The sequence below is a fragment of the Amblyomma americanum genome, chromosome 1 (genome assembly GCF_052857255.1).
Source record: "Amblyomma americanum isolate KBUSLIRL-KWMA chromosome 1, ASM5285725v1, whole genome shotgun sequence".
NCBI lineage: Eukaryota > Metazoa > Arthropoda > Arachnida > Ixodida > Ixodidae > Amblyomma > Amblyomma americanum.
In genome coordinates this window covers 382,638,672-382,652,583 of record NC_135497.1, presented here as the reverse complement: position 1 = coordinate 382,652,583, position 13,912 = coordinate 382,638,672, and the positions used below count along the sequence as shown (strand labels likewise).

At 45.9% G+C, this 13,912-nt stretch overlaps 1 protein-coding gene across 3 annotated transcripts in view; it reads right to left on the bottom strand.

The window, feature by feature from the left end:
- Positions 1-2,046: 2,046 nt before the first annotated feature.
- LOC144115688 (glutamate receptor 2-like) overlaps positions 2,047-13,912 on the bottom strand; it is an 84,816-nt gene continuing 72,950 nt past the window's right edge. Inside the window, exons 3-6 of one of the 3 annotated variants that reach the window (XM_077650159.1) lie at positions 11,727-11,938; positions 8,180-8,299; positions 5,185-5,354; positions 2,047-3,042 (exon numbers count right to left, since the gene is read on the bottom strand). In XM_077650159.1, coding sequence (XP_077506285.1) covers positions 2,751-3,042; positions 5,185-5,354; positions 8,180-8,299; positions 11,727-11,938 — 794 coding nt within the window. In that variant the 3' untranslated portion in view covers positions 2,047-2,750. The remainder of the gene's footprint in view (positions 3,043-5,184; positions 5,355-8,179; positions 8,300-11,726; positions 11,939-13,912) is intronic. The other 2 variants (XM_077650158.1, XM_077650157.1) reach the window with 2 other exon arrangements.

Here is a 13,912-nt window from a genome sequence, read left to right as displayed (position 1 = left end):
GTGCGGCCCTTACCTGCATAAATACGGCATGTGTTTATGTACGGACAGAATTAAAAAAAAGCAGTTGGTTGTTTAGGTAAAAAGGAAGGGTTTTCGAGCGGTCTATATTTTCTCATAACGATGTGGGCGAAGCTTCACAGCAGATTGAGCTGTATCCAACTATATATAGTTTATTTTCAGAGTACGTTGGTCACATATGCGGTAGTAGAAGAGGCAGTGTATACTGATGTTTGAAGCGACAGCCAGAGTGTCATTCGAGCTTAATAATACAGTCGGAATTGTCGCTCAAAATGTGTTTTCGACTAGCGTTGAAAAGCGCTGTGATCGATTGAGCAGACGACATTCGATACGAAATGTTTGAGGTTATTCAGCCACTTTGTACATTATGTCAGAGAAATGAAAATAAAATTGACATTTTCTTGAAATTCATGTCACCATTTCGCAATCAAGGTGTGGGCACAAAGCCGTGTTTGATCTTGACCGAAATGGACTGAAGCTTGATGACAGTTTTTCGTTTGCTGCAAACGTCCGCCTCAAAATATAACTAATATACTTCACATTAACTCAGTTTTTAAGCACTGCACTGCTTTCATGTAACTGCAACACGCACACGAAGGTCGTATGAACAAAGTTCCGATCTGGAAAGCATTGAAGACGCGCTGTCGTAGCGTCAACAAAGTACGTTCATTTTCATATTTTCATTTTTGACACGTATCTTCGCGTTCCAAACCACTGTGATCCCACGCGCCGCGCAGAGCGGTCACCGGCTCGCTGCTTCCGCAAGAGGCCGCGTGGCGCCGCCACCATCGCTGGAATGACCGAATCGACCGCCTCACCAAACGTCAACATACCAGGTGTTTCACGGAAGGTGATCACTAATTTTTAAACAGAAGGTTTTTGAGTTAACGAGAAGTACTTTGCGGCATAGTAATATGAGTGTTGCGGGACGTCAAAAAACACGTGAATCATCTTAACTAGCTAAGTGATTAACTAAATTCTAATAGTTAACTTTTTAACTATCACCAATAAGCACCTGATTGCAATTAGAGATTTTTAACCGGCCGTTAGTAATTGCCATATGGGTTTTTATAATTTCGAAAAGGCCATTACTCTCGCCGATGTGGCACTACTAAATTTGGCTATTTTGACTAGTTATGACCACTGGAGGGGATGCTTTGCCTGCATACTCTTCGAAAGTGCTTGTATTTTAGCACGATGTAGCCAGATTTTGTCGTGCCACAACTTCAAGAGTAATGGCGTTTTCGAAATTCTGAAAACTGATATGGCTATTACTAATGGCCGGCTACAAATCTCCAATTGCCATCAGGTGCCTATTGGTAATAGTTAAAAAGTTAACTATTAGAATTTAGTTCATCATTTAGCTAGTTAAGGTGATTCGCCTGTTTTTTTATGTGAGCCAACGCTGGCATTACTATGCCGGAAAGAGATTCCGTTTACCTAAACAAACCTATTTTTAAACACGAGTGATCGCCTTCCCTGAAACGCCTGGTATACAGTACAACACGACCGCACCCGTCACCTATTTATGAACAACTGCCGCATTACGGCTCAGTAAAAGAGATTCCCGGCAAGACTGGATGCCTCAACTGCTCGTCATTTACTTCGAACTCATAGGCGTGCGCAGGTTTCTACATTATGGGGAGCCAAGTTTCACCGCAGCGCCCCTCTCCCCTCAAGACCACTCTCACCAAGGCCCTCATGGCCAAAACGCAGAGCGAATGTGATGACTATTTATAAAACATTTATTTCATTGTGCTGTAATTGCAAAATATGCAAAATATTATGGAGCTGCAGTATTTACATCGGCAGAGAAAAGCAGCCCCTGCAACTCTGAGGCACCATTGTAAAAAAGCTCTTCCGAAGTAATTTTTATTCTCTGTAAACCACAGACAATATACGACACATCTGTATTTTGTTAACTGCAAAAAAAGTGAAGATATTGCCTCAAAGTTACTAGGCAAGTAAACAGTTCTTCGAACGCAACATAACGGGTCCTCGGCCGCCAGTATCGTCAGAAAACTGCATAGCCATAACACTGCATTATGAAAAATGACGGGACAGGTCCGACAGAGTGAAGGTATGGGGCACACTTGGCGCCCCCCTTAGATGATTAGGGAGGCGGACGCACCCCCTGCTCCCGCAGTGCGCACGCCTATGTTCTGCGTGTAAGTTAAATGGCTGAAAACTGCGTCGGGAACAGCGTCGTTTCATGCGGGGCAGTGGCTCTTTCTGCTTGATTTGATTTATGGGGCTTTAACGTCCCAAGCGACTCAGGCAATGAGGGACGTCGTAGTGGAGGGCTCCGGAAATTTCGACCACCTGGGGTTCTTTAACGTGCACCGAAATCACACAGTACACGCGCCTCTAGAATTTCGCGTCCATCAAAATTCGACCGCCGTGGCCGGGATCGAACACGCGTCTTTCGGGTCAGCAACCGAGCGCCATAACCACTGAGCCACCGCGGCGGCTTGGCTCTTTTTGCTGCTTTCGCTTTTCGAAATGCCGGGTCTTTAGACAGCAATTAATATTGTACTCCTCGAAATGAACGCGTAACATGCAAATATGCAAAATGAATGGGAACACTCACATAACCACATAGCTTTATTGGCTTCATCGGAAACGTCGCCTGAACTGAACTATCGCTAGCTAACAGATCATTTCGTTCTAGTACAGACTGCGTGTCCAGAGTTACGCGGAGTTGCACCGCAGCCGAAGCAGCGATTGGATTATCACGGCCCGACGCAGTGGAGGCAGTCGAACAAACCAGGCTTCAACTTATTGCGACGACGCCTGAGGCTGCTCCGGGGACCGGCACGTGCCTGGCAGGCCGCCAGACGCTCGGCGAACGTAGCGGCGGCCGCCATGCCCATGCCCATGATCCAGACGGCGAACAGGCCCGAAATGTCGTCGGCACGAATGGCCTCCACCGCGGGGGAGGAGCTCTCGATCTGCCTCCATGTCTGCAGCAGCACTTGGTCCAAGTGGCGATCGAGCAGCCCGGACTCGCAGATCCAGCGTGTCCTGCACGTGACGGGGAGCCTGCTTACGATTTGCCGCTTGTGCCGATGAACTAGGACACGATGACCTCTCTGCACGAAACAGCCATACTGTTACGACTTAAGTTGTCCAATGAGATCTACTTTCTGGCTGGATGGTAAAGGTTCACGTCACGAACGACTGTGAGGCTGAAAACAGAGACGCATAATGATTGTTTTTATTGATCATCCTACACTGCATGCCCTTCACTGCACCTAGGTTGAGTTGCATTTTCAGAGGTGAATTTTTTTTGCGAAGAGATAAAGGCGCGAAACAAAGAACTTAAGCTATAGACGCAAAGTAGTAGTTGATTTGAAGGTTAACGCACGGGAATTGAACGTTTGGGCAATACGCAAGGAGTGTCCTATCACATCACTATTCCTGAAGGCAGGTACATAAAGCGTGAGCTGGAACGCACAACTTCTATTTAATAAACTTTTACGGCAGCGCTGTCAGTGGTGGCAACACCATGCAGCGTTTTCAGTGGAAAGCGCATGACACAAGAAGTAGACATCGATTATCAAAGGAAGTCCTTTAAGGGATTAGGAAATCGTAAACCGAAATCCACACGCAGGTTTCTTATCATTTTCATGATATGCCTGAACCAGCCTCATACTTTTTGGTTTCATTTCACACCTCCTGCTTCAGACAGGGTTACATGCGCGCCGTGTTTTTCGCCTATGAGCAAATTAAGAAAATTAGGAACAATAGGAAACTTAAAGCTCTCCAACCGCGACCCGATCAGGTGTGGCGGCAACTGAACGATTCTCAGAACTAACGCTCAGTTAGAAAATCGAGGTTCATGCTCTCTACAGACAGAAAAATGGCTGTGTCCTTATCACGTCAGAGCATTAGAAAAGATGAATGCTGCTGAAAGCAGCTCCACTACTGCCATTAGAGCTTCAGTAGAGTGGAAAGCTGGGCGAGTTGTTGCATATTTAGAAAAAATAAAAACCAGGGGAAGGATGCAGACAAAGAGAGCCACAGCCTCACGAAAATTGGCTTAATTTGCGCACAGGGGTTGGTCAGAAAAAGAACAAAACTTCACAGTACATTCATACCGGGGAAAAAGATTCCACAAAAAACACAGGACAAGCGCTGCCTCACAACTCAGGGTTTATTCATAAAACCTGGGGTGTATCAAGGATGAAGGAAAGGCATGACAGGTGAATTAAAGGCAAGACATGAAAACAAAACAAACGTTTGCGCGCCGCTCAAAAATGGTCAAGAAATAAGAGCTTGTTAGATCACACAACAGTATGTTTACTAACGCAGCCGCGTTGCTCCATTGCGATAGAATATGCATCTGCCGATTCCAGCGTGGTCTTGTCCTTGTGGGAGTATAACACCTAAGCGTGACGTAACAGAGAAGAGCATTTTTTCTTTTTCTTCATCATCTCGCACCCCGGACAGTGTGTGACAAGATGAGACTGATCATTGCTGTCTGCAAGATTATTTTGTTGCTCTTGCAAACGCTTGTTTTTTCCAATATGAATTTATAGCAACTCGCCGAGTTGAACGTTCTACTAAGTCACAGTACACTGTAAACCACACATCGAAGTATGTCACCTGAGCAGCGCAAGTCGTCTATTGTACACCGTTATTTTGCGGGAAAGTGTACGTTGGTCAAACGGGCCGCTGTTTAAATGCCCGGCTTAGAGACCATGAAAGGTCTGCATTTTCTGATGACGGGGCGAATTCACCGAAGCATTGCAGGAAGCATAACTGAACTCCGTTGCTCAAGAACACCACCATTCTTGGGCGGTGTAAAACAAGAAGCCAACGTGAAATTTTAGAGGCATGTCACGTCATCAAAAAAAAGAACATGCATGTGACAGTGATACGTCAGCGAGCTTGCTCCATAAGGAAATTAGTTTCTTGAGCTCTTTAGAGCACACATATATAAGTAGTAAGCGTGGTGTGACGCGCATCTTTTCCTCTCATGTTGTCTGATTGTTTAATGTTGTCATGTGCGCATGTCTGGTTTCATTGCTGAAGGGTATGTATGCGTGAGCTTCACTGAAGTAAATTCCGTTGATAGTCCAGTGTTGTCCCGTGTACCTCCCTGTGTCTACGCCTTTCCGCTGGTTTTATTTGTTCGAAATATTAGAGCTCGATGGGACTTACGCGCGATGCAGCGTTTTCTTTACGAAGGTCGTGGCGTTGTAGCTCACGAATATGGCGCACGGAACGGTGAGAACGTTGACCTTGCCGAAATAAAACTGGCCTCTCGGGGGCTCTTGAGAGTAGTGGCGTCGAATGCCGTAGTGATACAGTGACTGCTCCATGAACACCACCTGCGGAAACAGGCCAAGATTGTATTAATCATGCGTAAAACAATCCCTCAGTGGCTTTTTACAACACAATGAAAATAGATGGCTGTGAGAATGTTCGATGCTCCGAGCAAGTATCAGGTCGTTTCCTCTCCTTTGCAGCGTACTTGATTCAAAATTATGTGGGTGCTTCGAATGCTTCCATCACGCCCAAGTATTCAGGGGAATGCGATTATTACATTGATGCTAAGATTTTTTTTTTCTATTTGGCAATCAGCACGTCTTAGTCAACTGCAGTCGTCACATACCCAACAATTCTGGACAAAAGTATTTTTGAACGGGAAAGAGTTTTTGAGGTCAATTTTTTATATATTGCAAGATTTCGGTATAGTTATCAACATATCTGCTGATCTCCCGCTGGGAGGCTTGCATAATGTTTTCTATCTATGTTTATGCTATCGTCAAAAGCGTGCCCCCTTGGTTTTCTATGGCAGTCTTAACTGCTCGATGCGAGCGATGGAAACACTACAAATTAAATATTTTGCTAGAATGGATCATGAGCTTCAATATTTCTATACTAGTACTTTACAGTATTTCAATATTCAAAATTTTTGTTCAAGAATGCTCGACATGTTAAGGGACGTAGCTTTAGTGCACAAGCCAAAATTTATACGCACATCATGGTGTCAGCATGTACTGCCTTTTTATACCCCTTTCCCTTCGTGCCGTGGACGCAAAAACTATCTTTACCTTCCACGTACCGATCGCTTGCGTGCTGATGAGGTCAGCACGGTATATTTAATTACATTATTTACACGCATGGACATCTCACAACACCAGAGCTTCTGCGCGTCAACACCTATAAAATGGTGCCATATAATCAGAAAAACATTTCGAGATCATGTTTATGAACATTAGCAGCGCGCGATTTGGTAGCTTGTTTAGCTGGTCAGGAGACTTCCTTAAATGTTTCAGATGATACAAAAAAAAAAGCACGTGAGGTGCGAGCGTCGATAAGGAGCAGCAGGCCAGCGTCCTGCTAGCTCACATCATGGCGAAAGTTTTACATGTCGATAGAGATTAAAGAGTTGGGAGCACCATAAAGGAGATCCAGAGAAGTGCGGGTGTCTGTTAGGGGCTGTGGGTTGAGGTGGTTCCGAGAAAAGGAAAGGCGCAGTAACTGCCTTCCAATGGACACCAGAACCGCGTCACGAGGGAAGGAATCTAAGAGAAGGCGAAAGGACGGAGACAAAAAAATAAAATAAAGCCGCTGTATTGGGGAGCTGCAGATTAATTTTGACCAGTTGAGGTTCTTTCACGTGTGTTGCAATCGCACAGAACATGAGCAGTTTTACATTTCTGCGTGGATAGATGCGATGAAGTGCATCTTGCAGGATCATTGCCAGCGTAACGGGACGGCGCATATATAAGACACAGGACAGCAGTACTCTTGTGCTGACTTAGCGCTGTCCTGTTCCTTCTCTTCGTGTGTCGTCTCGTTGCGCTGCAAGAAATCCTGCAAAAGATGCTAACCAACAAGCCCCGCTTGAAATTTTGCTGCAATGAAGTGCAGCGTGACGTTAGTCCCAAAATGAATTTCCAGACGTTTTTACAACACGCAAAACTTCGTCAATTCATAAAAACTGGACACTGAGCAGCATGGTCACGCATCCTTTTTATAGCGGTCCCTTTTCGTCCTGTTTTCGCGAGACCATGTAAAAAAACCTTAAGCTTCCAGTTCTTCCGCAGTCATTTACTTCAGTTTGAATGCTTCCAACAGAAACGCTAATGACATTGGAGCAGAAATTTCGATAGCTTTAAAACCTCCTTTGGTGTACCAGTATTGCATATGATCCAATAGCCCAAGTTGTCAAACCTCGTTAAGCCAAAATGACGATATCTCTATTAAAAGACGTGTTGAGTGCACTTCTATTTCTCCTGATCGTCCCGTTGAAAGGTGTGGTCCCACTTACACCACCTACAGTACTTTGAGTTTCAATAAAGGGCGCGATAAAATAGTCGGGGCATGAGTGTCTATCGAAAAAAGATAAACAGAGACCCGTGTCGAGAGATAAAGTTGGAAAGAAACTTCCGTGAAGTGTCTATAGCGGATGTTTCAGCGAACATTTTCAAAAAATTGAAAAATAGGGTTTTTGGGGCAAAAATATGGCTTTTGCGGCCTAGTATTGCATGTGTTGGCGGGCACCTAAAAACTGGTGAATCGTCTTAAGTAGTAAGCTGGCTAACTAATTTTTAATAATAAACTTTTTAAGTAGTAGAGTTAGGCACCTATTTGGAATTAGAGATTTTAACCAGTCATTAGTAATAGCCATACCAGTCTTTAGAATTTCGAAAACTCGGTTATCCTTGGCTCTGTGGCTGGACAAAATTTGGATTTTTTGACTAGTTACGTGCACTCGAGGGTTTTCTTTGCCTGCATGCTTTCGAAAGCGCATGTATTTTCGCACGATGCAGCCAAAATTTGTCGACCCACAGTGGCGAGCGTAATCGCGTTTTCGAAGCTCTCAAAACATATATGGCTATTACTAACAACCAGCTACAAATATCTAATTGCAACCAGTTGCTTATCTGTGATAATTAGAAGGTTAGTTTTCAGAAATTAATGAAACAGCTTAACACTTAAGACAATTCATCTGGCTTTCGATGTCCGCCAAGACTGGTAATACTATGCCTCAAAAGCCATATTTGTACTCCAAAAAGCCCACTTTTGAAAATTTTTGAAAATCTTCTCTGAAACACCTGGCATACTGGCGCGTGCTTAACGGCGATTTTGATGCTAGGCAGACGTAAAAGTTCTTCGCTTTTTATTGAAAATGCAGCTGCCTCACCTGCCGACCATCCAGGACAGCCTCATACGTCTCTCGACGGAAGACCTGCCTGAACGGCAGCTGGCTTCGGTGCTGCTGGACGCGGCGCCATAGCTCCTGGTCCTCGGCGTTGGCGGACGTCTAGCGCCGTAAAGGAAAAAAAAAAGGATTGGTTTTAGGACCAGAAAAACTCATCCTTGCCTCAATACCACAGATTTCTTTGACACCTTGAAAAACACTGCGTAAACATGAATGAGCCTTCGAAACCTCGTGGCCGTTTTTGTGCGCAAGTGTGAGCAAAGAAAGGTTCACGCAGTGCGTTTGAGCGCTAATAAAGGGACGCGAGAAATTATAAGTGCCACTGAATTCACCTGTGAAGGGACATAACGCGCAAGAAACATCCTTTCTGAGAGTGCCATTGAATTTGAGCATCTTCGTTTGCAGCGATTCGCCTATGTTTTTTGGCATAAGATACGCTCACTACTCGATCATTCTCAGTTTTCTGCAAAGTGCGTGGGACAAGAAAAGAAGAGCATTGAATTTTTGAATTTCCTTCAAGAGTGCCGTTCCGCTGCACTGGATATGCATTGCACCTCTGGGGTCGGTCGGAATGGCCGAACCCTCTGGCAGAACTGACTGCACATATGTGTGTTTGTGCGGTCCTAGAAGCAGTACTTCACAAATCAGCAAGTTTCAGTGCAAAGAATGTCATGTAGGACTTACTTCAAATGTCTAATGCACTTAAGTGGACATGACAATGTTTGAGGCACCACAATAACGCAAAGCAAGCAGACAGCATTCCCCTGATGCGAAGAAGAAAGAAAAAACGTCAGGTTGAGCATGTACATCAGGGCATACATCAGTAAGCGCTCAACAAAAATTGATGGCAGGGGTCTACGATGCAGAAATCTATCGTCAGCCGTGAGGAAACCGAGATTCGCCATTTGTTTCTGTTTGGGTAAAGTATAGGCGGCCTGTTGGCGAAAGGACAGAGATGGAAGGTGAAGCGAGTGAAGTGCCGCACGTGGCCTTGCCGCGGTTGCTCAGTGGCTATGGCTCTCGGCTGCTGACCTGAAATACGCGGGTTCGATGCCGGTCGTGGCGGTCTCATTTCGATGGGGGCGAAATTCTAGAGGCCCGTATACTGTGCGATGTGAGTGCACGTTAAAAAAACCCAGGTGGTGAAATTGTCTGGTGCCCTTCACTACGGCGTCCCTCATAGCCTGAGTCGATTTGGGACGTTAAACCCCGGTAAACAATAGCAAGTGTCGCAAATGTATGTGAGCTGCTTTTCAGAAATCCCCGTGCCACTAAGAGTGCGAAAGGGAGAAGGGGTGCTTCAGACAATTAGAATGCCAGTCGTCACTGTATGAATTCTGTAGGGCTCAAAAGAGCTTAATAGCTTCTCTGTGCACTCGCCTAATTTTGGGTTACGAAAAACATAATCCAATGAGCGGGGAGAAAAAATCCCGCCAATAAAAGAAACATGCAACGGACAACGAAGAGGCACTTATGATGATAACAGCTTTATAATAAAGTAGAAAACTTGAATTTTAACTCAGAAATGTCGTCTTAGTGGCTACCTCTTTGATCATGTTCTAATAGCTATATTTACACAATGAACATTTTACTGTTAACAACATTGCATGATGACAATTTGGACGGCCAGAGGGCGCGAGGAAATTCACTTAAACGAATGGCGCGAATAAAAATTAAGAAATCACGTGATCTTTGCAGATGGCAGTTGTAACGTGTTTGCCAGCGCTCTGAACAAAAGTGGAAAATCAGAAAATTTTGCAGCAGCAGCCCGTACTGTGAACATCCAGCAACTGGCGGCGCCTGCATGAGGCCCCTGACATAGCCCAACCGCGGTCGCCGTCAGCGCGCTGCAGTCGCGAAATTCTCCCGCGTTTCGTCTGCTTGTTTCACAGCGAAAAAAAATCTCTGGAACAAACTTATATTAAAAGAAAAATGACCTTTGGGTTTTTTTTTTCTAACACCTAGACTTTTTTGACTAAAACATTGTGCGCATTTTCTTTGATGTTAGTGGGCATTGTTAACAAATATTAACTTTAAAAATGGAGAAAAAAAAACAATCGGGGCTATTCGGGGCGGCCGCAAGAAGTCCGCTGTTCCAGTCTTGCTCTCGCTATTTGTGCCTAGCGCCGTATTTTGTGACGTTTATTTTTGTAAAATAAAATTTTAAATTGCGGCGCTTAATGTCCTTTAGCGGCGCCTGGGTAATGAGGCACGCGTAGTTGAAGGCTCAGGATCAGTTTAGAAAACCCGGGGTTCTCTAACGTGCGCTGACACCGCACAGCACACGTGTGCCTTTTCGCGTTTTGCCTCTATTGAATCCGGCTAGCGCGGCAATGATTGAACCCGGGTCCTCCGAATCTGTAGCCGAGCCCCTGAACTAATCATCGCTGCGGGTGCATTTCTTTTTCAGATCCATTATTTTATCCTCCCTCCCACCCTCCCCCTCTTTTCACACTTGATGCCTTATGTTTAGCACTGGCAGCTTGCAATACTCGCCAGCCACCGCCCCTGAGATTAAAGGCCGGGTTTAACGCTATCAAAGGTAAATAAGTCACTTGTGAAGCGAACTCCGGTTCATTCACATTGCGCTTGCACGAACTGAGTGTGCTCACTTTTTCACACTAACACTTCAGCAGACATTGCTATTAAAACTACGCCGATTAATAGGTACCGATACTCCAGAGAAAACAAATCCTCCTGCTAAAGAGGTCATAAAAATTAATTGTGAAGAGAATGGTTATCAATATGACGACAGTTGTTTTTTGCTTTAGCCTGTGGCTTAGATTACGTGGGAAATTCCGCAAATCATATCACTCAAAAGAATAAGAATATTGGTTTGGTCGAAAGAGCCCAACATCAGAGAATATGCTCGAGGTGGTCGTAGAGCTGGAAGGCTGTGCCGTGTAAAAGAAAACAAAACTTCAGACAGGGAAATTTGCTAGTGTTGTTCAGGGTGAGCTGTTAAACAGCGCGAGCCCTGCTACGCTTAATGGACTCAATTAGGTTTGACCAGAGCGCAACATAAAGTGGACAGGACTGAGCAAATGCATAGATGAGCAGCGTGGCACTGGTGTGGATAACTTATAACGAAGCCAAGAAATAAACTAAAATGAAACTTGATCCTATCTGCACAATCGGAACACTTTTCTTTCAACCCAACGTGCAAACTCGATGCCTACGGGCACTTTAATCTACCCCCCCCCCCCCCCCCACACACACACACACACACCGGTCGCAATTCACCGGGACAGAACTTTAATGCAAAATTATGCGCATAGAACTTGATAGTAAATTACACAGAGGTGTTGTGTGAACGAAAATCCAGATAATATAACGACTGACTAAATAACGCGTAGGAAGGAAACGGCTATCGCTGGCGTTTACTTCACACGAGAAATAATGAGGAGCGATTTCGGCCAAATTAAGCTTCTCAAGCGCATATCTACTGTACATTTAAATACGCTGGTTTCATTTCACAGTGAAAAAAAAAACATCTCATCAACCTAAGGGAAGCGGCGGCACGTCGTACCTTAAAGAAGACGTCGAAGGCCATGCCGTCAATGATGGTGGGCACGATGCGGCGGTGCTTGAGGATGTCGGAGACGCTCTCCAGGCGGGCTACCTCAGTCTTGATGGCCATGCTGGCCTGCATGTGGCTTGTGAAGGAGGTGGTCGCGAACACCACGGCTACCCACCACACGCCTATCAACACGCGTGTGTTCTCGGGACATCGGGAAGGGCCTGCGTATGTGTTGTGACGATCAAAGAATGGTGGCTCCGATGTGCTGTAAGGAGCCGCGTTATGTGCACCAAGAGTGTGCTTGAAAAAGCTTCCATTCTATCACTGGCGACCCTACGGAAATAAATTTGGCCCAGTAAGTATTGCTTTGAAAGCACTGTAGTAATAGGCATGTTTGGCTTTGGTTTTATGGGGTTCAACATCCCAACATCCCAAAGCGGCTCAGGCCATGACGAACGCCGTAGTGAAGGGCTCCGGACAATTTCGACCTCCTGTGGTTCTTTAGAGTGGACTGGCATCGCACAGTACATGAGCCTCTAGCATTTCGCCTTCATCGAAATGCGACCTCCGCTGTCGGGATCGAACCCACTTCTTTTTGGGCAGCAGCCGAGCAGCATGACCACTGAGCCACCTCGGCCGCTGGCAATAATCATGCGCTCAATGATGCAGTTACAAAAGGTTCAAGCGCACGATATGACCAAGGGCAAAAGTGCGACTGCGTTCGCCATTGCTCGTGCCGTATAGAACACGTTGCATAAGCTACAAATCGAGGGAGGCTGACAACAGATTATATGTATATCGAAGAATGTTAAAAAAAGCCCTGATGGCCTTCCACCTAGCGTCGGAGTTTACGCATAGAGAGGACGTCGCTGCTATGTCTCAGCTAAGGGGCACTGTCCTGAGCAGTGCTTAGCGCAGCGCCGAGAGAGGTGTCATTAGTGTATCAGAGCGGCCTCGTACGCTTTATTAGCTCAGAAGCAGCCGCAGTGCAATGACGTCGCACGGTTGCTCAAATGTGTCTGCCATTGCTTGACGGTCGCGATGCCGTAAGCACGCCTCTGCATGCCGACACTGATAGCCTAGCTAAGATGCGCCTAATCCTGAAATACTCTCATGCTATATTCCAATCAATAGACCAGACTTATTGCAACGACTGAATGAATGCCACAACGACGCACGATGGCCGCCTGCTCAACTCTGCTCACATTCATTTGCTTCACCGGCGGCTGTGCTGCGCCAGTGGTTCTTGAGCTCCCGGTTTCACTTCTCAGATATTGCGGGCACAAGCAGATATTTAGCAGCACACGATAACAACAGCTGGTAGAAAAGAATCGATGTGTTACGAGCGAGCACCTCGCAACAGCTGCGAGAGTAGTCATGGCCTGGACAACGGTGACCAGCCGTTGACCAGTCAAAGAAAGTCTTCGGAGTTGAGGTGCCGTACCTTAAATCCTTGCGCTCTGGTTGCGCACTAGGGGAGAATTGATTTGGAACAGCATCGCTTGTAAAGCGCCGTTGCGACTTTAGGGCGTTTCTCGTGATCGACAAAGAAGTGACCATCACTGGGCACGCCAATGTGTCCTAGGGCGACGTCCGGAAAAAGGGAGGCAGGATAGAAAGAGACCGTATAGATAGGAGGTGGTCTCTCCCATACCACTGCTGTGTAGTCAGTAAACAACCGAGGGGAGAAAAATATTACTTTATTAAGACGGCTCGGTCGTCGGCGCCTTCTTACTACTTAGTATAGCGTAGATGCGCCTTGAATTGCTATGCCCTCCCGCTGATGATGGAAAGGATTGCAAGTGAGGAAATTCAAGCTCTGACCCAGTTAACAACGTGCCCTCAGTGCTTCAGATCCGCAAATACGGTTTTAAGTTCAAGACACTTGGAACTCAGTGTTTAAGGAACGCTCGCGGCGACAGGGGCGAGGTTCAGAATAACTGGCTTGTCACAGAAACGGCCACTAAAGTTTTTGGAGATTCGCTGCGTCTGGATGGCACAGCATTTGCTGGTATACCTTCGACTTCCACAAACCCCGTCCGTTCAGGGCAAGACACGGATAAGCTCTGAACATCGCTTGTTATTAACTAGATTCTGCGAGTATCGCGGCCGCATACTGAGGTGTCACGCTACGTTAACCTCCAATTGGTCCGCGAGGCCTACGGGAGGCGGAAGTTTATTTCCTCGGAGTCAGG